Source organism: Pezoporus wallicus, unplaced genomic scaffold, assembly GCF_028554395.1.
Source record: "Pezoporus wallicus isolate ANWC-B61680 ecotype Strahan unplaced genomic scaffold, APGP_CSIRO_Pwel_v1 contig_8702, whole genome shotgun sequence".
Taxonomy (NCBI): Eukaryota; Metazoa; Chordata; class Aves; order Psittaciformes; family Psittacidae; genus Pezoporus; species Pezoporus wallicus.
In genome coordinates, this window is record NW_026636754.1 from 281,915 (window position 1) to 308,525 (window position 26,611).

General features: G+C 49.2%; 2 protein-coding genes across 2 annotated transcripts in view; both read left to right on the plus strand.

The window, feature by feature from the left end:
* Nucleotides 1-26,611, plus strand: part of TEKT3 (tektin 3) — a 201,992-nt gene that overhangs the window by 129,923 nt on the left and 45,458 nt on the right. The gene's annotated exons all lie outside the window — the stretch shown is intronic.
* CDRT4 (CMT1A duplicated region transcript 4) lies at nt 2,675-25,646 on the plus strand. Its single transcript, XM_057401390.1, has 2 exons — nt 2,675-2,908; nt 25,180-25,646. The coding sequence occupies exons 1-2, from the start codon at nt 2,800-2,802 to the stop codon at nt 25,563-25,565; spliced, it is 495 nt and encodes a 164-aa protein (XP_057257373.1). The 5' UTR covers nt 2,675-2,799; the 3' UTR covers nt 25,566-25,646.

A 26,611-nucleotide genomic window follows, 5' to 3' on the forward strand; every position in this document is an offset into this window, starting at 1 on the left:
CGTTAGACCATGTTGCCCAAGGCTCTGTCCAACCTGGCCTTGAACACTTCCAGGGATGGAGTATAACATCCCCTTCTCTCACTTGCAGCTTAATACCTGTGTTTAGGTCATAAACCCCCTGCACGGGAACTGCCCAGCTTCAAGTGGTTAATTGACAAAACCCATATGTGAATGCAAAAGCCACAGGCAGCACCCACCCAGGTCCCCATAGCACCCATCCCTGACCCCTTGGCTGTTGTAGGGGTCACAGAGTGGGTGCTGAGCATCAGAACAGGCTGCCCAGGGAAGTGGTGGAGTCACCATCCCTGGGGGTATTTGACAGACGTGTGGATGTGGCACTGAGGGACATGGGTTAGTGGTGGACTGGGCAGTGCTGGGGTGAAGGTTGGACTTGATGATCTGAGAGGTCTTTGCCAACCTAAATAGTTCTATGATTAAAAAAATAACAACAAATAACAAGATCTTCCCTTCCCTGGATTGGGCTCAGCACAGCCCCTGGCTTTCACCGGCAGCAAGGGATGCTCAGCAGCAAACCCATCCTGGGGACCGCAGTGATGCCTGGCAGCATCCAGCCAACAACAACACCCCATCCAAACCCAGCAGCCTTCATCAGCTGCCCATGAAGGGTTTCTGTGCTGGAAGTCCCAGCCTCTCCTCCTGGCGCAGAGATGGCCCAAGCCAAATCCAGAGATCTTATAGCATTTCCCAGGAGCAATCCTTCCCCAGCTAAAGGCAGGCTTTGATGCTGCTGGTAACCAAGAGCTGCTGGGAGGACAAGGAGCCATTTAAAGTGGTTTTCTTCCTGTAAAAGAAATTTCTCCCCCTTCTCTCTCTCTTTTTTTTCCCCTATTAAAGGTCATGGGATTGTCTGCCAGCCAAAGTGCCTGGGATTCATGGAATACCTGAGCCAAAATTTGCCTTTTATTCTGGTGTCTAATGAGTAGGTTCTGGTTAACGCTGGGTTTAATGGGAATCCCACGTTTCTGCGAGCCAAAGGAATGAGCTGGGTCAGCACCACGTGGAGCAGCATCAGTCCCTGGGCACAGGCTCACAACATGAGAACATTTGGGGTTTTTTAGGGATTCTGGTTTTGCTTCAAATCTTCTGGATGTACCATATCTGATGAAGTGATTCTGTTTGGTTGGAGTGGCTTAAGTACACGTTCCTGCTATTAATTAAACTTCCCAATCTGTCAGCAAAATAGTGTGTTTGCTGCACGGAGCAAGGGATTAATTCCAGCTCTTTGGACACCCAGATGGGTGTGATAACCACTGGAAAGGCTCATCTCCATTATCCATGAGGCACTAAGTACTGCATGGAGCAGATCACCAGTGGAGCTGGCATGGGGCTATGTGTTGTTTTGGGCAATGAGCTGGTGTTTCTTTCAGAGGGTTGGATGTGGGTATTTTGTTGAGGCTATGGGAAGGGTGACAGCAATTGAACTGCATAGGGACAGGAATGGATGGAGCAGCACCACAGTGACCAGGAGGTATCTTTCTAGTTGCTGTGGTGTTGGTGTGGGAGGAGTGGGGATACAGGACCACCACTGTCACAACAACAGGACTTGCATCAGCTGCACAGAAAAACATACACCCCTGTGGGTAGGTGGTGAGGGGTCAAAGAAACATTAGGAGAGACAGATGAGCCTGTACAGGGCAACAGGGATGACTGGAGGCTTGTTTCCTAAGGAAATGAGCTCTATGTAAGTGCACACAGTTCCTGGGTCTCCACTGGTAGCTTTGAAACCAGCTGGCTGATTCAGCTGGAACTCATCAAAGAAGGAGAAATACCCCTGACATTCAAAAACCCCTTCCCAGGGTGTGCCGTGTGATGCTCAGCTGGTGGCACTGATTGAGGAGGAGGCTTTAGGGGTTAAAAGCACCTTCAGCAATGAGGATGAGTTTTCACCTCCCATTTTAGTGGCTGCTTGAGGTGCTTTATGTTGTCATAAGTACCCAGCAATGGCCAGCTCTGCTCCTGAGTGTGTCCTGGGGTTCTGTAGCCATCCTGCCTCAAGCAGAAACTGCCCTCTGGCTCCTCTATCCAGGTACTGGGGCTGGGAAAGTGGTAGCAGGGCAGGAGAGGTTGGGTTGAGAAGTGTAGAAATGGGGATGGAAAGAGAAAGTAGAGGCAGGAAACTGGGGAGGAGACCTGAAAAGGGGAATGATGAGCTGAGGGAATCAGCAGTACAGGGAGAAAGTAGATATTGAAAGGGGAAAACGAGGGCTGTGGGCAAACCCTGCCTGTATCCACTGCACAGCTCCCACTTTTTGCAGTGGGTGAGGCTGGGCTTCTGTAAAGGAGCTCCTTCCTTTACACACTTGTTTATTTAGTTAACCAACCCCAAATGCACTGGGTAAGGGAGAAGGCTGTGGAATAGTGTGCACGGCAGGTACCTAGAGCTCAGCTGGCCCGCGTATGTGCGGCACTGGGAGGATGGGGTTTAAATGTGTCTCATTAATTGTGGTGTTTGCTTTAAAATGCATGGCTTTGTATCCTGCCCAATGCTACCTAAAGCAGCGAGCTCTGGGTGAAGTGTCTAACGCCTGAAGCCAGATTGAAATCCTTTCAGTCAGGCTCCCATTGACCCCAAGGCTTCTCTGAAGCTGGGTGGTGTGTGAGGCAGCAGTGGCTGCATAGTGTCTCTATAGTAACCCAGTGTTTGGTGGCAGCTTCCTCCAAGTTGCTCCTGGCCTGGGTGTCCCTGAGGAGAAAAACAGGAGGAAAAGTGTTTTGGCCACTTAGCATCGAGTGGTGTTATATTTGTGGGTGTAAGTTTTGTATCCCTGTGTAAGAAAAATGGATGCTTTTTTAAAGGACATCCTGGAGCCTTCAGAGCAGGATGTGTTCAACAGCCTGACACGGATGGAAACACCTTCTATCAACACCTTCAGAAACCCATGTGCAGGTAAGGGCTGCCCAGGGCTGGGGAGTGCCCTGTGTCACAGAGGATGCCAGCTTTGTGTACCTCCAGTGTGATAATTTGCCTATCGCTGGTTTCCTTCTGTATCTTTGTTTCTTATTTATAAGCTTGAATCTCAACTGGGTTGAAATTTAAACTGGAGAAATACCAGTGAACTCCATGTCTGCAGCTGGCCAAGGTGAGAGGGACTGAGATTGTGCTTAGAGCATGGGGCTGTGTTGTGCTAAATGTGGCTGTTCCGTGTCATGTTTGACTAACTTGCTTTAACTAACTGGTTAGTTCTGCTCTTGGCTTGTTAGTGTGCTGGGGTCAGCGCTCCCTGTGCATGCCCTTAGGGATTGGGGGAACCTTTCAGTTCACCCTGAATCTCTGCAGTGAAGTCAGGAGTTGCCTCCTTGGGAAATGTGATGCGTTCCCTGAAATACTTGGAAACAGGAGGATTTTGTTATGGGCAGCTCAGCACAAAGCAGCGACACTCACTTAAGTGAGTAAGGCTGCTTCTCTGGGTGTAAGTTCCCTCCCTCCCCACTGATCCCAGCAGTGAAGTTTGCCCAGTGGCTAATTACAGTCATTAGTGGCTTATTTCAGGCTGGCTGTTTAAGGCTTCACTGCCTGTGCAATGTCGAGCTGGTGGTGCGGGCCAGGGAACGTGTGTTTGCAGCAGATAGCTTGGTGCGGTGCATGTAGCAGGAACATGGTGAACATTAAACATGACTTTGTGTGCTTCAACCAGCCTCTGCAGAGGCATGAGAGCCTGCCTCTGTGTGTGTGTGATGTGCACACCTGCACGAAGCAAGTGAACATGTTAAGTGATCATGGAATTGTGTCATAGGATGGTTTAGGGCTGACCTTAAAGCTCACCCAGTTCCAACCCTCTGCCACGGGCAGGGACACCTTCCATTAGAGCACGGTTCTCCAAGCCCCTGTGTCCAACCTGGCCTTGAACACTGCCAGGGATGGGGCAGCCACAGCTTCTCTGGGCACCCTGTGCCAGTGCCTCAGCACCCTTGTAGCGTGGAGCACCTATTTCCACTGGTTCCTCCACCCTGTCCATGTGTCCTGCTGCAGGTGTCTGTTGCCACCCATGTGGAGGGGTTATAAAAGCACTGATTGCTGTGCTCAGGCTGCGGATGGCAGAAACGCTGCTGCAGTGAAGGGATGCTCTTTATGGCGCTGCTAGTTTGTACTTGGAGAGGTTTTGCTGCTTTACAGCCCTGCTTCTGGGTGGGGATCACAGCTCCTCCGCTTGTAGCTTTTATTGTGCAGCCTTGCTTTGTCCCCAGGGATGAGGTGTGTTCCTTGGGGAGCTGCTTTTCACCGTGCTCTGCCGGGTTTTGCTGGGGTCACTGGTCAGGAGCGTCAGAGGGGACAAAGGCATGTGCTGTATGGAGACAGACAGACAGATGTGTATGTTATGCACTTGGAGCCCTGCCCAGGGGAACATGGAAAGCAGATGTTGGACCGGTGACCTGTTGGATGGGCTCTTGCTTCCTCCTGTGCCTCTGTGGTCTGGCTTGGACAGAGCTGGAGTCAGTAACTGTAAAGGCTCGGGTGAGTTCAGCACAGCCCTGGCTGGTTTGGCTGAAAGGAGGGTCTGTTCCCTTTGCACTCTGTGTAGTGGAAAAACACATCCAGGAGTCACGTTAAAAGGGATTGAAGCATGATGAGGAAATCGAGGTGCTCTTGCTATTTTCCCCTGTCCTTGAGGCAGCCTGGGGGCTGCTCTAAGTTATCCTGGGGTGACCATGGGGTAGCATGAGGTAGTTGGGGTATTGGGTGTTCCTCTGCCCATCCAGAGCCATTCCCATTCATTTGTTAGACATCACCTGGGGCTGATGCTGGTTACCTGGATTTAAGAGCCAGCCTCTGGTCCTCCTGCATCTTCCCACAGACTGGATGGAAGTAGAAGGTTTGACCTAAATCTTCTGATCCATCTGAAATTCAGATCCAGCATGAGACCCAAGTAGGTGAGGCTGAGCTCCACAAACTTGGAGTTCTATTGGAGAAGTAGTAGGAGATACCTGACTTCTTTCCTTTGTGGTGTTCTGTCACCTAACACTTGCTCACTAGACCATGTTATATCTTGCCCCTTGCTATGTCAGAGGGTCCTGTTAAACTCTTCAGTGTCATGCAGCAGTTGGGGCTGGGTGCCACATTGCCTGGATGCACTATTGGAGCTTCTGTAGTGTGTGATGTCCTGAGCATCCCAGGTAAGCTTGAGCTAGGGCAAATAAGCAGCACCACAACAGGGGTGCAGCCTGTGTCTGGTGAATAGCAGTGGGCTTTTGGGTCTGGGTTGGCATCGTTTGCTGACCTCAGGGCATGAATGTAAGAAGAGGAGGAGCTGCTAAAACAGGGCAAAGAACCCTTTCCCTCCCCATAACACAAGATGTGGTGATTCCAGGTGTGCAGGGACCCAGGTGTGTTTACAGCCTGGCTGGGTTGGTGCTGGTGTGGGATGGGGAGAGCCCTGTTGGGCTCCAAACACTGCAGCCTGTGTCCTGTGGTGGGGTTTGACATTCCTCTAGCTCGGATGTGGCAAAGGCCCGTTTGCTGTGGAACAGGGAGGTGTCTGTGTGAGCTTGCTGGCTTCCTGCAGCCTCAGGAGTTAACGTTGTTCTGCCTTGCCCATAGATGCTTACTGTAGAGTCACAAAGGGGTTTGATAATGTGTGGCTGGAGAGAGGAGGCAGAGTTGCTATAGGGGAGGCATGATCGGTTCTGCTGAGAAAGAAAACTTCATGGTATACATAGGAGTGATTTTCCTTTTAGAGTGAGGAGCAGCACTGTTGTGAAATACACACTGGAGAGGATGCTTCGAGGGACTTGTGCCTTTCCTGCTCTAAGCCATATGTGTGGCTGGAACAGCTTCAGCCCTGGATGACTTTCAGGACGGATTAGGAGCGCTAATTGGATCCAAATGCCCTGATTTGGCTCCTCTGAACATGGATTATCCCAAGTCCAGTGAGTGGTTTGGGGAGTTAAATGCCTTTTGTATGGGGTTGAGTCCTGCAGGTGATGGACTGGATGTGGCTGATGGAACAGAAGGAACCTCGCTCTGGAAGCCCAGCATCTTGGAGAGGGCTTAACCTTTTGCAAAGGAAACTCCAGCCCAGGGTGTGTCATGGCTGGCAACACAAACCTCTGGGTGCTTATAGAATTAGTGATCTCCATTTTGTTTGAGGGTACCTCTGTCTCTTTTGGCATCAAGCAGCTTTAGGAAGCACTCAATCTGAAACATCCCTTTCCTACCAGTTCAAGGGAAGGGCAGCCCTGTGGGGTACTTGCTACAGCAACTCCTTGCTTTCGTTTTTGGTTTTTACCCTCTTATTTTGGGAATAAAATGGAAGATGCTGGGATGATCGTATTCTGATTCTCGCTTCCATTTTCTCTGCAGTGGATGGAAGGGCAGAAGCAAGCAGAGGGTGTTGTAGGGCTGAGCAGAGCACTGCAGAGGGCTGAGCTGTTCTCCAGGGACAGCTACAGAGGAATTCCAGGAATACTTTCTTGCTCAGGGCTCAGGAAGGAGTGCTGTAAGATTTAATTCAGTGATGAGCCCTTGTGTTTCTGAAGGAACTGGTGTGCAGGTTTCTTTGGAGCTGCTTTCCTTTGGAAATCTTATCGGAAGCTTCCTTGCAGGAATGTGTGAGGAATGCAGGGAACTTGCAAGCAAATACCTTGGGGATATTGTAGAAGAGCAATGCACAAGGTTTTGACTGTGGATGATGATCTGAAGGCTTCAATGTGAGAGCACGTGTGTCCTGCTGGTACCTCTGGCCCTGCTGAGTGGGTGCCTGCTGGCCCTGTGACAACAGATGGGTCCAGGGCTGAGTCCTGCTGATGGAGCAGCCTGTGTGCAACACCTCATCTGCAGAAAAGTGTTAACAAATTCCCTGCCAGATGCTCTAGAAATCGCCACAAATCTCTTCAGATCATTTCAGATCGCCTTACCTTTATTTGGCACTGCTGGCTGTAACAGTGCAGCCTTCAAGTCTGTGCATGCCCAGCTCTATTCCCGACCTCTTCCTCACCTGGATTCATCTCTTGACCTTCAGACTTGCATCTTTTTTCCCCTTATCCACGTGTTTCTGCAGCTTTGAGAAAGTTGCTGCCATCTGAAGGGCGCAAAGGGGCTGCTCTACAGCTGCGCTGGTGTGCACTGAGTCAGGGTGTCCTGGTTCAGATGCCTGTGAAGGTCTCTTTGGGATTAGGTGTGCTCTTCATGCTCTTCTGAGCAAAACCTGTGCCTAATCTCCATCTTGTGGCTGAAAGCCGTGCTGAGTGATATTGAATCAGTAACCAACTGCCTGAAAGCTTGAATGTGTCACTGAAGTGAGTGGAGGTTCAGTCATTGGCTTGTGAGGGCTGGGTGAGGGCTGCTTTCCCCTTTGAGATGTGGCCTAAAGACAGGGAGAATTTCCTGTGCTGAGTGAAAGCGTTGACAAAGTGATCCCAGATGGCAGACACAGGAGGGGTCACACAAGTGATGACATTAGTGCTCTGCCTCTTTCCTTGCTGTCAGGGCTGTTCACAGCTTCATTAGTTAAAACTGACCTCCCAGCTCCGGATCCTGAAGGAAAGGTTTGCTTAGGAAAGGGCTGCTTGAACCCAAAGCCTGCTCTTGTGGGGTTGCTCTGCTATGCTCCTGTGGCATTCCCGATGGATCCATGGGCTTGCGTTTTGCCTTTTAAGATGGATAAATTGTTCTGTGGTGTTCTCCTTCAGCTCCATTCAGGCCAAAGGCTTGTTAACACGCAGGAAAATGAACTCATCAGGAGGTTGCTCCAAGTGAACTCCATCACTTGGGTCCTTCAAAGATGCAAACCCCACCATAACTCAGCAACCACAACTATTGGAGGGATTTCCTTTCCTGGACATGTAAAACCTTTATCCTTGTGTGCAGGCTGCTCTGACAGCAGCATTGCAGGCTCTGGGGCTGGGGGAAGCTGTGGTGAGTTGTATGGGGGGAAATACATTCAGAAGAACCTGCTATAGCTAAATCACTCGAGAAAGTCATTTGAGTGAATCAATGCCACAGTCCATGTGGGTAAACCCATCCCTGCGGATAAACCAACCCATGTGCAGGAGAGGTTTTGCTGCTTGTAGGCAACTGTCCCCTTCCAGAGTTATATTTGGTGCCAGGTCCATGCAGGGTTTCCTTTTATGCCCTCACCTTTGTTCTGCTGTTTGTTGTTCAGGAGGGAGGGATGTGGAAGCTCCCTCTCGGGTGTCCTGGTTTTCCTAAGGGCAGGCGGAGGGGATGTTCTCTTCCCCTGGAAGATTAATTGTACAGACCCGGTATTGCTGTCCTCAAGGCTGATTTGGCTGGATGCTGAACATTTCTGGCGTGGCAGGCGGGTGTCGCAGCCTCGTAGCATCTTCCTGCTAAGAGCAGATGCTATTTCAGACCCTGGCTCACGTTGCAGGCTGCATGCGGACCAGCTCATGGACAGCAAGGCGTGTGCACACACCCTGCTCCTCCTGCATGGCATCTCCAGGGAATGCGGGGTGTGCCTGGATGTGTGCTGGGCTCTCAGAACAGGCACGTTGGAGTGGAGGGATGACCTTGTCTGTCTGCTCCTGCTCCATTTCAAAGGGCCAGGTTGCTCGTGAAGGGCTGAGGTTTGCAACCCTGAGCCCAGCAAAGCCAAAACACGGGCTTGGACATCACTGGAGCAAGGATTTTTGTGCACAAAGCAATACTTTTGGCTTGGAGATGGGGAGATGCTTGGGCAATGATGTGTCCAGCTGGAGAGAAGCGCTGCTCAGTGGGAGGCAGTCTGGGGCCCTGCAGAACCCCAGCCAGGAGCTAAGGCACATTGGGGTGAGCATAGAATGCTGTGCCTGAGGCATGGTGTCACTGGCAGAGCAACCCAGTCAGAATGGATGGAGCTGGCTGGGAAACGTTTTCCTGTGCTAAGGAGAATTCCATGACGAAGTGCGAACTTTCCATTTTGAGATGGTTTTAAGCGAAAGGCGAAGTCTTCTCCTGCCTGATCAGGTTTTTGATGCAAAGTGGCTCTTTTCCAGTTGGAGTTTCTCATCTTGTCGAAAAGGCAACGGCTCTGAAGCGCAGATTTATTCCAGCAAAATAGTTCTGAGCTGAAGTTCTTTCCCTCCCAAGTCATTTTCAGCCAGCTCGAGTCATTATTGCTGTGGAGATTGGATGTTGCCTGATCTGAGTGCCTTTGTACGAAAGTCGTTTTTTCCATGATTAAAGGGGATCATAGTTAAAGCAGAAGAGTCCATTCTGAGTTATACACGATCTGACCAGTCCTGAGCAACCTGCTGCCACTGCCCCTGCTGCGAGGTTGGAGCAGTGATCTCCAGAGGTGCCTCCAGCCTCAGCAGTGCTGTGGATCACTGCAACTCGAGTGCTTTAAGACTTAGAATGTGCCCCGTGAAAGGGAAGTATTGGGAACCACAGAGGCTTGACCTCTTGCTCAGTGAAATCCCTTGTGGCCACCGCTAGAGATAGCAGCTTGCAAGCACAGCTCCTACATGGTGCTTCCAAATCCATCTGGACAAAGGGGGCTGTTGTGCAGCAAGGTGGGATGTGCTGCAGAGGTTGGGGTCTGTTAGCTAAATGCAATCCTTGCCCCAAATTGCTTCTAGCCTGGGTAGAAAAGGAAGGAGGAGAAAGCCTGGTTGAAAGCTTTGCCTCCTGCTTCTAGCCACAGAGGTGTGGGGAAGCTGATTTTCATGGCTGTCTTGGTCTTCCAAGAAATCCATGGAAGAGTAGCTCCATCCTTTGGTCCTCATCTACTGGAGACTGCAGCCACATGAGGTTCTTTCCTCTTTGGGATGAATTTATATCCCAATGCCTTAACCAGCAGCAGGTTGCTTGCAGGCTGTAACTCAGCCTGGGTACCAGACTGTGCCTGTAGATGCAGGACCACAGAGCACTTCATGCTGCCACCTCCAGTGCCATGTCTCAGTTGTCTTATAGCAAAGTGGCTCTTCATAGCAGCTGTCAGCACTGCTGAAGTGCTGTTGATGACATGGATGGAAGGTTTCCCTTAAAGAGGTGGCATCTCTCATGCTCCCTCTGGGAGTGAGCAAGTATCGCCCTGGCTCTCAGACCAGGCTGCTGGGTGAGACAGGAGATGTCTCCTGTGTTAACTTCTGATCTGATCATTTCTGATCAGCTTGCAACTGAGAAACCATTCACAGCAGTGGGGATGTCCATTCCAATGAATACTGGAGAAGGTTTCTCCAGCAGCCGTAAGTGGGGACTTGCCAAGGCAGTGTTTGAGCTGCTGATGAACCATTCAGTGCAAGGGATTTGAGCTCTCTCAGTGCTCCTGCCAGCACAGGGAGCTCCCCTGGGCTATCAAGCTGAACTTGGATCTGGATCCAAGCCACCCCACGAGTCTTGCACCATCCTTTCAGGGTTCCTACACACGTGCTGTGCTTGTGTTGTGTTTTGCTGAGTCACATTGTGGGATGCCTTGCTAAAAAGGAAATGTGTGGCTTCCCTGAGTGTCTGCTTCCTCTCTGTGAAACTATTGGGACTACAGGCAGCAAAATAGGGAGGAAGGTGCAGGGAGGGGGAGCAAGCAGGGACCCAGAGCATCCCTCTTGATCCTGTGGGATGCAGGAACAAGTCAGAAGCCCAGCAATACTCAAGTTGACATTATGGCTGTTTTACATGACGGAAAGGCACCGCTGAACAGCAGAGTGCACCCTTTGGTGGTGTTTGGTACTTCTGTTGTGTTTCCCAGATTTGGAATATGCATGATCCTGTCTAGGAGTGTTTCAGCAGGAAAGGTGGTCTGAATGTCACTGGCCAGACAGAGCTCACTGTGGTTGTGGCGTTAGATAAGTGGCCGTCAATAGAAATGAATCTTCAGCAGTTCGTTCTGGCTGCCAGCAGCATCTTGCCTATCAAGTGAAGTTTACTGCAGAGCCTAATAGCACAGTAATTAAGGAAAAACAAATATTAGCTTGAAGCTGTGCCTGTAACTTGGATCACAGAGCTCTGCTTTTGATGTACGGCTCGACTGGAAAACCTGATGTTTAATTTGTGCTGCATTAGGCTGATGGCAGCTGGCTTTGTGGGCTGAGCCAGATCTGCTGCTGTCACAAAGCTCTGGCTCCCTTAATGCAGCACTGATTTATGCTGGGTGAGGATCTGGGCCAAGTCTCCTTGCTGTGTTGCTGTAACCTGTATTGTTAAGGCATTTGCTGGGGGGTGTTTGAGGACAACCAAGTATTAGGGAGGCTGTGATGGGGGAGAAAATACCTTATTTTCTCTCATAGATAGACCTTCCTGTAAATGAGGCCACATGTGTGCCCAGACTGGAGTTTTTGTTGTGCTTCAGCATCTCTCTGAGCCTGAATCTGTGCTAAATGTGGCAGAAAATCTTTTGGGTAAAGAAAATGCCTGCCTTCACCATAGCCCAAATATGTTTGGTTGTTATGTAGGACACAGATGCTTTGGGTGGCCAGTACCCAAGGTAGGAGGTAGGAAGGACCTCTGGGAGCAGCAGTGCATGCCCCGGGGCTGGCTGCTCTCCTCCACAGCAGCAATTTCATCCCTCTTGTCTGCTATCTGAGAAACACAGACTGATGACAGCTCTAGTTATGCCTGAGATGCTCTTTCCACAGTGTGCCTGCTTATGTGTCAGCCTCTTCAGCCTTGGCAGAGCCAGGCTTCAACAAGACCATGAATACGCCTGAGGCTTGTGAGCATCCTTCTGAGCTGGGGTTTGGGCTGTTTGTGTGAGGATGGGATTCAGGGCAACATCTTGGCCTTTAACCAAGCTTTATCCTCAGCTTTCAGACTCCAGAGTATTAGCCCTGAGGTTGTCTCATCCCCATGGCACATCCTGGATGTAACTCAGCTATGTGTATTACACATGGTGCTATGTAAATCTTGATGTAACGTGGTTTGGTGCGTGACCCCATTTGTGTGCTGTTGGGTGATGAAACTGAGCTGCTCAAGAGTACTTTGGCCATGGTGATTGAGATCTCAGCCTGGAGAGCTGATCTCTACCTGGATTTGGGGTTTTGGCTTGCCTTGTGTCAAGTTTTGCCTGCGGTTTCGTATTCATGGAGAGGGAGCAAATGCTCTGTTGAGAGGAGGAAGCCCTTGCTGTGAATATGATTCCCCTTGTGTTTAAGCCCTTAACCCAAGGGTAGTGCCTTTGCAGCACTTCTCTGCTGTGGGAATACCATGAACTTTTGACTCTTTCTGACTAATACTTAGAGCTGCTATCCCTGCCTGGCTCTGCTGCCAGCCTCCAGCCTACATCCTCTTCCTTCATTCCTGTGATAGCATCTATCCCAGATCCAGTCCTTGCTGTGTGCAGACTAACCATGGTGCGTTATAACCACCAGCACTGGGTTTTCTACCATGTGCATGAGTACCGGGGGTGTTGGAGCTGTGGCAGAATCCCTGGAAGAGCATTGCAGGTGACTGCATGGGTATTGTAGCCTCCCTCATGCTAAGTCACTCCATATACTTGTGTTCCTTGTGTGAGAGTTGCTCAGGGCAGGCACCCTTGGTGAGACAGGACCTGTGCCTATGCTTTACTCTGGTTACAAGACTCAGAGCATCACCACCGAGGTGCATGTGAGCCCTGCAGAAGAGACTGGGTGTTTTCTGCTAGAGAAATCTGGTTGGGAAATGTTGCATTGAACTGGTCATCTTGCAGTGAAAAACGACCATCCTTTCATGGCTTTCCTTTCCTAAGACATGGCTCCTGTCTCAGGAAAACGATTACTAGGAAAAACGTGGCCATTACATGTACTTTGGTAGCATTAAGACTCTGCTCTGATACTCCCCACTGTCAGACACCTGAAGTAGAATCAACAGGATGACGCTGGACCAAGAAAGCAATGACTTGTACCAGCTTGTTGCTGATAAAGCAAGAGGGTGGAATTTGGGGCTGGGGAGTTGGGATCAACAGCTTTCTCGGGAAAGCTTTCCAAAGCATGGCCTTTGGCTATCAGAAGCAAGGCACCCCTTGAGACTTGTCACAGGGTGACCTTCTTATTTGGTGTGCACCTTGCCACCACGTGTTCTGGTGCTCTCCCTGCTCTGGTACATCTGGGTTACCAGCCAGAGCACTTGGAAAGGTGCCATGGCATTCCTGGAGGATTTATATGGAGAAGACATGTGAAAGTATTCACCCCACATGACTTGAAAGCCAAAACCACCCGGATTTATGGTGGGGTTTCCAGCAAACTTGCCACCGGAGTGTCATGCCTGTGTCATAACATATTGATGGAGGGAGGAAGGGCAGGGAAGCTATTAAATCTCTACCCGAGATGTATTCTGTACACAGGGAACATAATCTGACTTCTCTGGGGGTGTTCATATGGGTGGAATGTGTGATTAAGCTTTTTGGAAGATGCAGCTCACAACGAGGTTTGCTGCATTGCTTAGTCAGTGTGAGCTGTGGGAGTCTTGCAAGAGTCATTAAAACAGAAGCTGCACTAGAAGAACTTCCCAAGCCAGCTCATTTCCAGGCAACATCATGCTGAGTCAATGTGTAGCTCAAACCATGTAGTCTTTACAAATGTATTTATTCATAAACACATGAAATCCTGGCCCTTGCTCAGTCTCCAGAGTAGAGCATCCCATAGGGCTTCCAAGGTGGTTGCTCTAGCTGTGATTTGAGGCGTATGGCTCTACTGTGGTTGGTTTATTATTACCAGGGTGTTTATAAGCATCAGGATTGAAGTGGGGGGGTATGAGAGACTATAGTGTCTAGGGTAACACTGGAGTGTTTTCAATAAAATATGGGTTGAGTGGAAACATCAATAACAACCCCTCAGATTGCTGGGGTTGGAGTCAATCAGGTGGGGACATGCAGCTTGGCAGGATGCTTGTGTTGGGCCACATTTGTCACTGTGGCCTCAGGAAATGGCCAGGCTGAGCTTGCTGGGGGGTGGTGATGGTGGTGGCTCTTCCCTGACAGAGCTGGGTGTATGGAAGGGTGAGGAGCCTCTTTCAGTGTTGAGGTACTGGAGTCTCCTCTCAGGTCATGCCCACTGCATTGGTCTAACCAGGGGTGGAAAGGGACTGGAGGGCAGCCTGAGTGGAGGAGGAAGCACTAAGGAGCCTCTGTTTCTGCAGAGGTTTAGAAGGTGCTGATGGCCATCAGTGCTTTGAGAGCTCTGGAGCAGCACTCGCTATCTGAGCAGGAGTGTGTCATGCCTGTGTTATAATAATGGAGGGAAGAAATGTGGGAAAACTGGCTGTTACAGGCAGCTCCTCTGGAAGGTGCAATAGGAGGTCAGAGATGTAGGGATGCAATGCTGCCTGCATCCCTTACCTGCCACAAACAACCCTGTGCTAACATTGAGCACTGGGTGGGTTGATGTTCCACTCTGACCTGTGCTAACATTGAGCACTGGGTGGGTTGATGCTTACACTCTGACTTGTTCTGTTTCTTAGCTGAAATCATCATGCTTTTGTCTTTGAAAATGAGTTTCATAGATGTTCTTGAAAAGATGCTTTTGGGAAGCAGAGCATCAGACTTGATTGCCCAGACATGCTTGTGTGAAGCATCTGTAGATGTCCTTATGGATATTCATACACACAGAGCAAGTGTTGGTAGTGCTGCCAATTGCTCTGAAAGTACATTTCTGGTAAAGGCTTATGTGGATGAAAACTGCCTGGCTTTTTAGTGTGCAACAGCACCATACCCAAAGAGGCACTGTGCACATTCATGGAGCTTTGTAGAGTTTGCTGCTCTTAGGTGCAATAATTAGGTGGGTTGTGTTTGGGTCTCGCATGTGGATGATGCACCATGATAGCCTGGTGTTTCTGCATGCAGAAGATGAAGCTGAATTCCTTGCACTCATTCCTCACAGCACTGCTTTGTACAGTTAGCACAAGCAATGAAGCATGTGCCGTATTGCAGGGGCATGGATCTTGGATGGGGATAGACACTGCAGTCCCACAGGAATACTGCACAGGAATGCAGTACACAGGCTTTGAGTACTTGCTCTCCTTCCCTAGGGTGCAGCTTATCCTGAAAAAGGCACCGAAGGCAAATAAAACAGGAGAAGGAGGTTATTTGGGGCTGCAAAGGGTTAACTGCTGCCTGAGCTCACGGACCAGTGTTATGGAAGCTGAGCAATCTGGGATTTATTAGGGAAACTCAAACTGGGAATTAAGAGCTCCAACCAGTAGGAAAGCTTTGTTGGACGTTTGAAACAAGTTTTCTTCGAGCTAAGCACTGAGTTGAAGTGGCAATGCCAGAATTCCTTGCAGGGGCCTCCGGGAAGCAAAGGATGAACAAGCTGATCTGTTTGAAGCATCCCACCAGCTTAGCATGTAACATTTATTGCTCTGTTGCGTCTCCCTTGCCTGGGTTGACAAAGCGCTCATTGTTCACCCCAGCACTGCTTCCTCCTCCACACTCCATCGAGACGGCAGCTGCTGATGGATTGTCATCCTGTTCCCGCTGGACAAGGAGGTTAGGTCCTCCCTGAGGATGTACAGTGCCCCAAAGGGATCAGAGGCATAAACTGGCTGTAGGAATGGCTTATGGCCAGATGTTGGGGACCAGAAAGGGCTCTCCTTGCTTCCTGGAGGAGGTGGCTTTTCTGTCCGTCTGGGCTTCTTTTCAGGGATGACCAAGAGTTAAAAGGGAATGGGTGTCCATGGAAAAACCTGTGAGCTGGGAGAAATAAAGGATGGGGAGCTGTGGAGCAGCTCCTTTAGGCACGGGTGAACCCTGGTCCCTGGTCAGGCTCTTCTGGGCTGTGCCCCTCTGGGTGCTGCAGGCAGTAGGGGTTTCTCAAGGTGAAAGGTCTGGGGGAGCTGTGGCTGTAGCAAGGCAGGAGGTGGATGCAGAGCCACATATGAACAACTTGTCCTTTGCATCCTACTTAATTTGTCGCTTTGGAGTGCGAGCCATTGAGTCTCCAAGGGGAAAAAATGCCCAGAAATTCCACAGGCCCTTCAATATAATTTCTGTTTTACAGTGAGGACAATAAAGGCCCCTTTGTGTGAGGGCTGAAAGAAATAGCCCAGTCCCACAGCCTCCCTGAAATCTTAATGTCAACTATTTGCCTCCTTGTGTTTTCACATAAACAAGCACTTTCTCCTCAATATCTATGCTCTGCCTGCTCCCAACTTGGTATTTCCCTGCTCAGTGGTGCCTGTGGGATGGACAACCCAGCCTCCTTGTCCTCATCCTGGCTGAGCTTGTGCGGGTGGAGAGAAGCAGGGCTACTCAGGGGGATGTGGGTCAGAGTAACAAGAAAGGCAGCTTAGGCTGGGTTTGGAAGGACATGAACAGTTTGAATTGCTTTTAATTCAAGGCACTGCTGCTTGTCTGATAGCAGGGGGCAAGCCCTTGTTTACAGAGCTGCGGCTGGTGAACTATCCCTGTTTACACCAGCCTGGCTCAGTATCGTGTTCTGCTCTTGCCAGAGCATCACCCATCCCTTTGGGGTCAGATGTTCCTCTGGTTTAAGTGGTTGTCATACTAATAGCACTGCACAGATCAGAGCAGCTGGGAAACCGCCCCTTCTATTTCAGTTGCTGTTTGCATATACACACTGGAGCGTCTCGGGTGTAACAGAGAGGACTTCAGTCCTGGAGTCCACCTTTTTTCTGTCATGTTCCTTCTTATAAGAAGAAAAAATAGAAGCAAAGCAAGGGCTGTAATGTTGTGTCTGCAAAGTAAAACTGAATTCGACTGAAATGTGAGCGCCAGCAATGTTCCTGTGGTTATTGTTCATTCAGCTGTGCCGCATGCGTGTGCTGCTCCGTGTTCCTGTTCTCAACCGAGTAACTCGATATATCACTGGGTGCATTGTAAAACATGTTCCATGAGATTCAGGGGTGCAGAGCCCGTGAACTGCTGCTGCTGTGAGAACACTGGGGTTTGTTTCTCTTATGTTCCACCTTGGATGTTGGGGGTAGAAGCCCGTCCTGGTGACTGAAGATGGATGTGGGACTAGGACAGTGCTTGCTAAGGCAGCTCTGGAGTGAAGGGGATGCCATCTGTATGGGTTAGTGCTTTACCTCCTCAGCATGTGTTTGGAAATAGTTCTGATGATACCTCCTGGCTAGTTGCTCTTGAGCCATCTTACCCCATGGTTCAATTTCCAGTGCATCCAAAGCCCCTTGAAGGCAATGGATGGGCACCTGGTAACTCTACGTGATGTTACATCAAGCCCATCTTGGAATAAACAGAAGTGAAACACTTGTCGGGCTATTTGTTTCTTCCACTGGCTTTTCACTGTGGCCCTAGCACCCAGGCAGGGTTTCTTCCCTTCCTTGTGATCTGTCATGGGCATTCTCAGTTTCCCAAATAGCCTTGCTGCCTCTTCTTGTTGACCTCTTACTCCTCCAGCCCTCTTGGAGCCTGTGATCATCTCTTTCCATCTTTATTGCATAGCTTCCCAATTCACATGTATGGGGAGGAGTTTGGAAGCAGTTCATGGAGAACTTCAAACAGTAACATCAGATGGATGAATGAATAAAGGGTAGTTTTGTTGCTCTTATCCTTTCATCAGCTTTATTTGGTTCCCAGCGGTACATTTTGCAATTGCCATTCCATCTGGCTTCTTACTGAGAGTCAGATTAAAATCCTGTTGAAGATGAGAGCAAATTGCTGTGGAGCTGTACAGGACCAGTGAAGCCTGAAGCTGACTTCTGGCAGAGTAGCACTCATTTCTCTTTGTCTTGGTTAAACTAAGAGGTTAAACATTTGGACAGGAATCTTGGAGGCAGGAAATTCCTGCCCTGAGGATCCTCCAGCAGTGCAGGCTAAGGTGGTAAAATAGAACACTAATAAGTTTGTCAGCTTTCTTGGAGGAATGGATGCTGTCCCCCCCCCGCATGACACAGGGAAGAGACGCCAGCTGCTGATGTCTTCCTGACTTAGATCAGTAGTTTTCAGTGCTACGGTTCTATTTGGTTGTAGGAAAAATGGATTCGGTTCAAATGAGAAATCCCATGTCAGTGGAAGATGTTGTGGTCCCCATTGCCAAGCCTGCTGCAGGCAAGAACCTACCCACTGACTCGGGTGTCCTGTGGACCAGCTTCATGCTGCAGGAATGTGTGTGCCTGCAAGCTGCTCAGAAGGGGTGTGCTGCAGGGGTTCCCATGTCCAGAGCAAATCGAGTGTTGTAGCTTCTCCACCCCAGCCTTTGGAGATGTCTCTTCTTGCAGGCCAGTGTACCCCAGCCAAGAATATGGGAACCACATGGCCAAAGCCAAAGGAATGGGAACGAGAGGTTGGGGGCCCAGGGCCTGTCAGCAGGGGCTGGCTTAAAAACAAATGAAAGAACAGAGGAAAAAATAGCTCTAATTATTGTGAACTTCTAAAAACACAAAATAAAAGCTTATTATTCAGAGTTCCCTTTGCAGCGTATAATTTCATTTCCCCCCATTTGCTTTTATTACTTGCTCTGGGCACTGTCAGAACAACCTGATTTATAAGTGACAGCTTTGGCTATTTTTCAGGCGAGTCTCTCTAAATATAAGAGTGTGAAACCTGTCCCGCTGCCAGCAAGGCTCTTAGAATTAAGGCTCACATGAGCTGGAGCATGCAGCAAAGTGCTGGGTACTTTATGACTTCAATGGCATTCATGAAAAGCAACCTCCCTCCTTTCCCTTGGGATGATTTCTCCTTTTATTACACAGAATATCTCAACCTGTAGTTGGAGAAAATAGAACAAGCAGCGGCTGTTTCCTTACTGCTTCCCTGCTACCGGATCCCTTGTGTGCTATCAGCTGAGAGTTGTAGGCCATGAGGGAGATGTTTATTGACCAAAGGGTTTAGCAACAGAGCTTTGTCTGAGGTTTGCTTTCCATCCTGAAGAGAGAAAGACAATGAGCAACATGAAGCAGAGCACAGTGACAGGTATATAGCATAGCCTGCTAATTTAAAGTGAATTTATAGTAATGTCACAATGGGGGTAAACCTTAATTGTCAGCCTGAATAAAACTTAGCATGTGCTTTATGTTCTGGTTAATAAAGAAAAGCTGTGCTCATTGAATGATGTTGTTTCTGTGTATTCTTTGGTTTTCGCCTATGGAAGTGCCTGGCTTTGATGGTGCTGCTTTTTTGGGTGCAGTTAGAAACCTGGACCTTTGACTGTCGATGTCTTAAAGCTCAGTTCATTTGGTTTGGATTTAAAGTTGGCCACATGTGTCCCCATTCTATAGGAATCCTAGTTCTTGTTGGTGATTTCTGTGCTCGAGTTCTGGAATTGCCTGTTTTCATTGAGACTCACAAGGATTGATGTTTGAGGGGTCTTTTAAACTCCACTATCTAGAGTGTGCTGCTCCGGTACCCAAACAACCTGAATCTGATTTGATAGCCTGGTCAGACTGAGCAGGCAGGAGGCTCACAAAGTTGGGCAGAGGTGGCACCTTCTTGTGAACAAAGGAGGCTTTTTGAATTGATTTTTGGGCTGAATGTATTTGTAAGTGCTGAGATGCAGCTCTGAAACACTACTGCTCTGTTTTGCTTGTGGGTGAGGATGGAGAGCCTTTGTAGGGCTGTGGGAAAGGTGTGAGGCTGTGTCCTCCTCTGCCACCCTTTAACATTGAGGGAATTGCAATAGTCTGACAGACAATACATTTCCTGAAAGAATAGTTACAGGTACAAAGCTTGCATCCTTGTAAAACACTATATCCATGTCTTGAGTTTAATGCTGTCCTCAAGTAAATTCTACGTGACATTACGGTGAAAGTCTGTTTGGGTATAATGCTAGGAAGCTGCAGTCTAGGCCTTGTAAGAAAAAGCCTCACAAGCCCCAAAAGCTTAACCCTTTCTCTTACAGAGGATGACATGTTTTTAGTCACCTTAGATAGATGTGCTACTTGGCCCCTGCTCAGTACCATCCATCCCCCAAGCAGGATGGAGACCCCAGCACTGCATAGCTGGCGGCAGGCGGCTGCTCCCTGACAGGTTGGGTGGGTGATGCTGGAGGGCTGCCCCATTGCTCAGGAAAGAAGTTGGATGTTGGATTCCTGAATTATCCCATTTAGATACCTTTCCATTGATGACAGTAAAAGAAAATTAAATTTGATCAATGCTGCTTTTTTTTTTTTTTTGGCTTTCAGGGACACTCCCACTGAAGTCAGTAGGGAATTTTTGGGTTTGCATGACTTTTATTTCAGGAGGAAAAAGTTAAGCTAACAGAGGGTGTTTTTACAGTCCCATTCTAGGTATTCCATCCTTCAGGGCCCTCTTTGGAAAGCTTCCAGGTGAGAGATTTGTTTTGGTCTTATGTTCCAGGGCTGGCATTCTCAGAAAGGCACATGAATGCTGCAAAACTGAACTCTTCAGGATTATCTGTGTGCTGAAAGAGCCTGGCTCTCAACTCTCAGCTGTCCCAAGAGAAAGGCAATACTAAGCTGGCCTTATAGTTGCACCTGAGCAGCTGAGGTTGCCTGATGCCCTCGCTCTCATTGCAGGTTTTATCCATTGTCTGATCTTGCTGCTTCAGTCAGGGTCTGTCTTTATATTTGGCATTGGCTACTTATCCCAGGGAAGGGAATCGGTGAATTTGGATGCGGACTGAGTTCAAGACCTGACAAAAGTGTGGGATAGGATGCGCATGGGGAGCTTTGCAGAACCTGATAGTCTCTTCTTACAGTGTACTGACTGCCAAGGATGGACAGCAAGAGCAGAGGGTGAAGAACATGAAGTGGAAGCAGAAACGGGTGGTTTTGGGGGGAAGTCCTGGCACCCATGGCTATGGCTGTACTCTACATGAGGAGCCATGTTTCCCAGTGGTTAGTCTGCAGGTGGTCTTGTGGCTAGGCTGATGCTTGTGACAGTGGTCCAGGGAGATGTGTGCCTTGTCTCAGCTGCATCAGATGGTACGTGGCAGGCCTGACCTGATGCTGTTATCGGGGTGTTCACTGTGTTAGAGTCAGGGTTGTTACTGGAAACCACAGTCTGGAGGGAATGTGAAAACCCCATCATGGAACTCCTCAGTGTATCCTAGTGAGATGCTGAGCTGGCATCAGGATGGGAGAGGAGAGTGTTGGAGTGTTTCCCATTGAAACAGTTCAGAAGCAGATAACAAAGCAGTGTAGACAGCTCTAGATAAACCCCAGACAGGGTTTGCAGAGGATAAGACAGGCAATAACCCTGTCACTGTAACGGGAGGGAAGTTGAGCCAGTCCTGCTCTGGAAAGCCTTTACCAGGGCAATCCTGGAGACAGGTTTCACTAGCAGGTGCTTATGAAGCAGAGGAGCTGATATGCCTAGAGGTTTCCTGGGATATTGTGGAGCCTTTTCTCCCTGGGTTCTGCAATCGCTTCCAGGCCAGTAGCCAAGCACAAGCTGTAAATAACAAATGGTTACTGATGATCCCATCTCATTTTGCTGGGACGTTGTCAGCTCTGGGCTTTCCCTTGGCATCTTCTCTCCAGTGCTTTGCATTCCCATCTTCAGCTCTCAGTGCTGCTGTGGCATTTGGCTGTCTCCTTGCATGCTGTTGGTGTGAAGGAGTCCCTTCTGTGGTGACCTCATCAGGGATGTAATGCAGGGAAGGCTGATGGATCTAGGCTCTGTGGTCTGGGTGATGCTTGTGTCTTCTCTCCCAGGGGCTTCTCTGGTCATTGCTAGCTTGGGAAGGGCTGGAGATAAGGTCAGAGGAGGAATGTCTGGGATTTGCATCCATCAGTGTATGTGTCAGCACTCCAGCATGGGCAATGTGGAAAGCAGATCTTGTGGCCTTATCTGAGGCTCTTCAGCACCCATAACCACACAGGAAATGTCACCTGGTGGGTATCCAAACTTTATCCTGTCACTTAATGCTCCCATTTAATCAAATATCCAAACTGGGGTTCTGTCCATCACACTGCTGTTTCCCCCTCACCAATCAGGTATATATCGTAAGTAGCACTATTTATCTAGGTCAAATAATACTGTGCAAACACTGAGATATTGGGATACACACCTAGTGCATGTGTGTGTCCTCCTGCCCTCAACTCGTGAGCTTAGCGAGCCTCTTCCCATCAGGAACTCTTTTAGCTGGGAACATCTGGCTTGGTACAGCAAAGGTAAAGGTCCCAAGTGTGCAAGAGCCTGGAGCCACATCTCAGCATGGCAAACCTTGTCCTTCCCTATTCCACCACCTTGCTGTGCTCACTCATTGCCTTATCACTGCACAATTGTTTGGGTAAGGGACTCAGCTGGACCTTGGTTGGCTCTGCAAAACACCCAGCGCATCTTGTGTTGGGGCTATGTGCAGAAGCAGCTCACCATGGTCCTCACCCACGTGTGTGTTAGGAACTGATGGTACTGTGGCCCTTGCACCCATCTCGCAGCTGTTTGGAGCGGGGCTAGGAACAGGAGGGGAGGTTTTGCTGTGCCTCTGGGGCTCACGCTGTTCTTTCCATGGGCTTTGTTACTGCTGGATTGAATTTACAGCTCAGCCCCGTGTGGTGGCTGCGTGCCCAGGCTTCACTCCCTGTGTTTATTCATCTTACAAAGACCTGAGCTACAGACTATAACAGTGAGGAAAGGGGCTCCACATCAGCGCTTTCTGTGCTTCACCAGTGGTGGCTGGTGCCTGACCTGCTGTTTTATGCACCAGGTTGCTTTAGCTCTCACTTGCCTTCTGCAGCTGCTGCTCAGAGCAGCTCCTGCATGTGGGCTCCTTTTGATGCTGGGGGTCCCACGCTGTGTTTCCAGTCTCTGGAGGACAGGCTCAGTCAGAGCTCCCAGTCATCAGAAACACTTGGATTCGAGGTGAATTGTTCTTTAACAAGATTTCTTTCTTAACCCTTTCATAGCTGCTTTGCACACATCAGCCTGAGGAGCTGCCCTGTAAATCAGTTGTGCAATGAGGGTTAAGAGCTCCACAAGTGGTGAGTCAGCACAGACGTTTGAAGAGACATGGGCTATCTCAGCTTGTCAAAATAAACATTTCCTTTAAGCACAGAGTGTGCCACTGCCTGAAAGCTCATCATTTAAAGCCAGACTCTTTCCACTTGGGGTTTTTCCTGATGGTAAAGCAGAGCGTGTGTGGTGTGTGTATAACACAGGTACAGAACAGTGCAACCTCACAGCAATATGATTGAAGGGAAACCTTTTTGGTATGGAAACTTCTCTTTTGCTGATAACGTGTCATGCTGCTGCTATTTATAACCTTGGGGAAGAGCCTGGGCTGTGCCCGTTGGCTGGTCTGGGCCATCAGCTTCATGGGGTTATCCTGGCTGGATGAGCCATTGGGATAGGACGAAAACCAGCTATTGTCAGCGGGCATTAGCAGGCGAGCCGGAGGGGCCAGGCAGGGGAGTGCAGGAAGGCAGAGCTCAGAGGGAACAAAGCCTATGGAAAAGCAAATTCCTGATGCTTTGCACACCCAGAGACCATCTGGCACCATTCACAGCACGGACAGAGGGTGCAGGAGCTATGGCTGAGATGCGTGCTCTTGAGCTTGGGAGCCTGCAAGATGCTTCTTGGTGCAGAAGCTGCTGAAACGCCCTTTTCCTTCCTCCTTCTGTCCCTAAGGCTTAGCAAAAGGTAACCTGAAGCAGTGTGTTTCTTTCAAAACACAAAGCTTAGAGCCCCGAGTTGTATTTAACTTCAATGAGGAGCTTGTGGTGGGACCTTAGGAGAAGTGGCTGCAGCTCTGTCCCTGCACGTCCCTGTTCTGAACACCCAAAGTTGGCATGCTTTTCTGGTGAGGATCCTGGGTATCCCAGATGAATATCAGAGCTTTAAACTGCAGTGTGGTTTTGTTCTGGGTGTTTCCCACAGCTTGGTCACAGAGGACTGATCCCCTGCAGGAGAGAAGGGGAGAGAAAAGGCAGGATGGTTCCCAATTGAAAGAAAAGAGTGCCCAATGAAAGGTAAGACCAGGCTTTCCACCTGCACCTGAGTGATTTAGGAACAGGCAGGTGTGTGTGATGTGGGCAGGTTTGTAAATCCCACTTGAAGCAGCTTCCTCCCCTGTACTCCTGGCTCAGCCAGGAGGGGAAACCAAGAGCTACTGTACCCTCCGGAGACATCTGGTGAGCAGGGCTATGGAGGTGACAAGTATTTCCTGCCCTTCATGTATGAAATGCTTCATGCAGCATCTAAAGAATAATATTTAGCAGCGTTTTGTGAAGCAGGGTTTCCACATCTGTAACCCAAATAGCCTTGCTCTTTTATAGGACCATGTTCTGCTTCTGCTGCCCTCCGCAGCAGCCACTTTCTGTCCTTGGCTGTTTTGAGGGCACCTGAGTCACCCCATTTCCTTAGGGCTGCTGTTTTCACCATGTATGGAGGGCTCTCTAAGGATGGATAGCTTAAGGAAAAGCCCAGTTGGAGGATGGTTGCTCCGTCTGTCTTCTTCCTTCTTACCCGCAGGCTGCTGTTTGGAGCTTGCTACAGACCCATTTTAAGTATGCTGTAGCATGGAAGTTCATCCCTTTGACAGAAACAGACCTTCAGGGAAGCCTGTGTAGCAGGACTTTCCTACCATCTGATTCTAGTGGTTTGTGCTGAACAAGATTGCATTTCACTACTTTGACTAGTCAAAATTAACTGTTGCATTAGGTAGAGCTACTGAAAAGTAAAGTATTTGAGACAAAACTCTGCTTTCGTGCTATGTAGCCCTTAAAGGACTAATGACATCTAAGGGGAATCAAGCTGGTTTTGTGAAAAGGCTTGTATCTAAAAACACTAATGCCAATGATCTTGCTTTCCAAGATCTACTTGAATGCATCTTCCTGCTCTGCATGATGCTTTTCCCTTGGCTTTTCTGCCTTGGAGCTTCCTTTGCACAGACATCTTCCCAGGTGGGCTCAGCCTAAACCCTCCAGGCATTTCTATCAACCTTATGGCTTTGTGCTTGTCAGACTTGAGTGATTTAGGGGGTTTAGAGCAGAAAGATGAGACTGAGATGGTCTTCAGTGTGGTCTTGTCCTGTTGTGTGTTAGCTTGGCTGCTGGTCCCACCCCTTTTCCTTCCCTGTTACGCTTCTCAGTGTAATACTGACCTTCTGCAGCTCCCCCTTGGTCAATGCAATCATGCCCTGTGCTTAAGTATAGAGATAAAGGTGCAAAAACTAGATATGATGGAGATAATCTCTTTCATGCATGGGTTATTTAAGTCCTGATGCAGAGTAGTTACCTGTTACGGCACTGCTGTCCCTTAGTGCCACCTGGCCATAGCCAAGCCATCAGTGATCCTAACAATGGCCTTTGGCTCCAAAGAGTATCCTTGGTGTCACCAAAGGCATCCTTCTTTCTGCCCGTTCCCTGAGAGGGAGTAAGCCAGGAGATAACTGTGTGTGCCCTCATGGTGTCTGTTTCTTGGGTTCCAGAGCATGAGATGCCCTCAGCCAACCTCGGTCTGCCCAGCCACCTCATCCAGCACCGCTGGCCGCAGCCTGCCTACGTCACCCACACAGCCCCCATGGTCAAGATGCTCTTTGAACAGGATGAATGGAGAAGGGGCTCCTGCAGCAGCTCAGGAGAGACAGACACAATCGGAGAGCCTGGGGAAACCGGTTCTGAGGAGGAAACCCAAGTGCCATCGAAGCTGAGGAGAGGTAGCATCCTCAGGGCTGGGAGGGGTTCTGTCCAAACACTCATGCCTGAGAGCAGTTTGCCATTGACAGGTGGTTGCCACAGGGTTATTTTTGCAAGAAAACCTCCTCCGTGTGTGCTACCAAGTAGTTCCTTGGCAAGTTCCAGCAAGAAGAAATGATCTGCGTGCAGCTAGAAACAAAGGAAAGAAGATGCTCTGTAGTGTTTGTCAGAGCGCATTAAACTACGCATGCAAATAGCACTTCACTTTGTGACTCTTTTCCTAAAAGCCCTATTTGAGTGAAAGCAGACAAACACAGAAGGTCGTTGTGCTGCATTTTGTGCTTGTCTGCTCTCAGGTCTGGAGAAAACAAGAACCTCTTCCTCTTGAACTTGCTTCACACACATCACTTGCTGTTTGCTTCTTGCAAATGCCTCGCAAAGGGTGCAATGCAGAGGCACACTGTGGAGATGGAGATGCCTGTGTGCCCACACAGCCCAGCACACACAGGACCCAGTTCTCTGCTCTCCTGCATCTTGTGACCCTGCTGGCATTGGTGCTGAGTGCCAGCAGCCACTGTGGGGATTTGGCTGGGGGTGACAGCCTCTGTGTGCATCTGCATCCACATCCACTCAAGATGCTGGTCGTTGGAGGTAAAGTGCACTGAGACTCTCTATGGAAGCTGTGTGTTGCTGAAGGAGCATGGACTAGAAGGGAGAGGAGTTCACAATGAGCATTTTCTTGTACTTTTATCCCTTTTCCCCAGGATCTGTCTGTCCTTAGGGTGTGATGTCTGTTCAAGTTGCATTTACTAGACTTTCCATATATATATCTATGCATGTGATGCTTTCATGCATACAAGTCAATAGCAGTGCAGCAGCAAAGCTGATCAGTCAGCTGGTAGAAGACCTGCTACTCCTTTCCCACTTTTACAGATGAGCAGAGATGCTGAGGTCAAAATTGCAGGGGAATGTGATTTTTTCCTGCAAGTCCTTAGCCTTATGTGGTACTGGAAATCATTTACTGAGGGTCTCCAACACTAGTGCGTGCCAGCTCAGAGCTTAGGAGCTGGGGAATATTGCTAAATGTCTTAAGACTATTTGCAAGACCATAAGCTTTTTATTCTTTAGCTGACAGAGGTAGAATCCAGTTTTCTAGTACCATCTCTATGGCCATCTTCCTTCATTTGGACCTTCCAACTTGTGTAACAGAGCCTGTGGGTACCA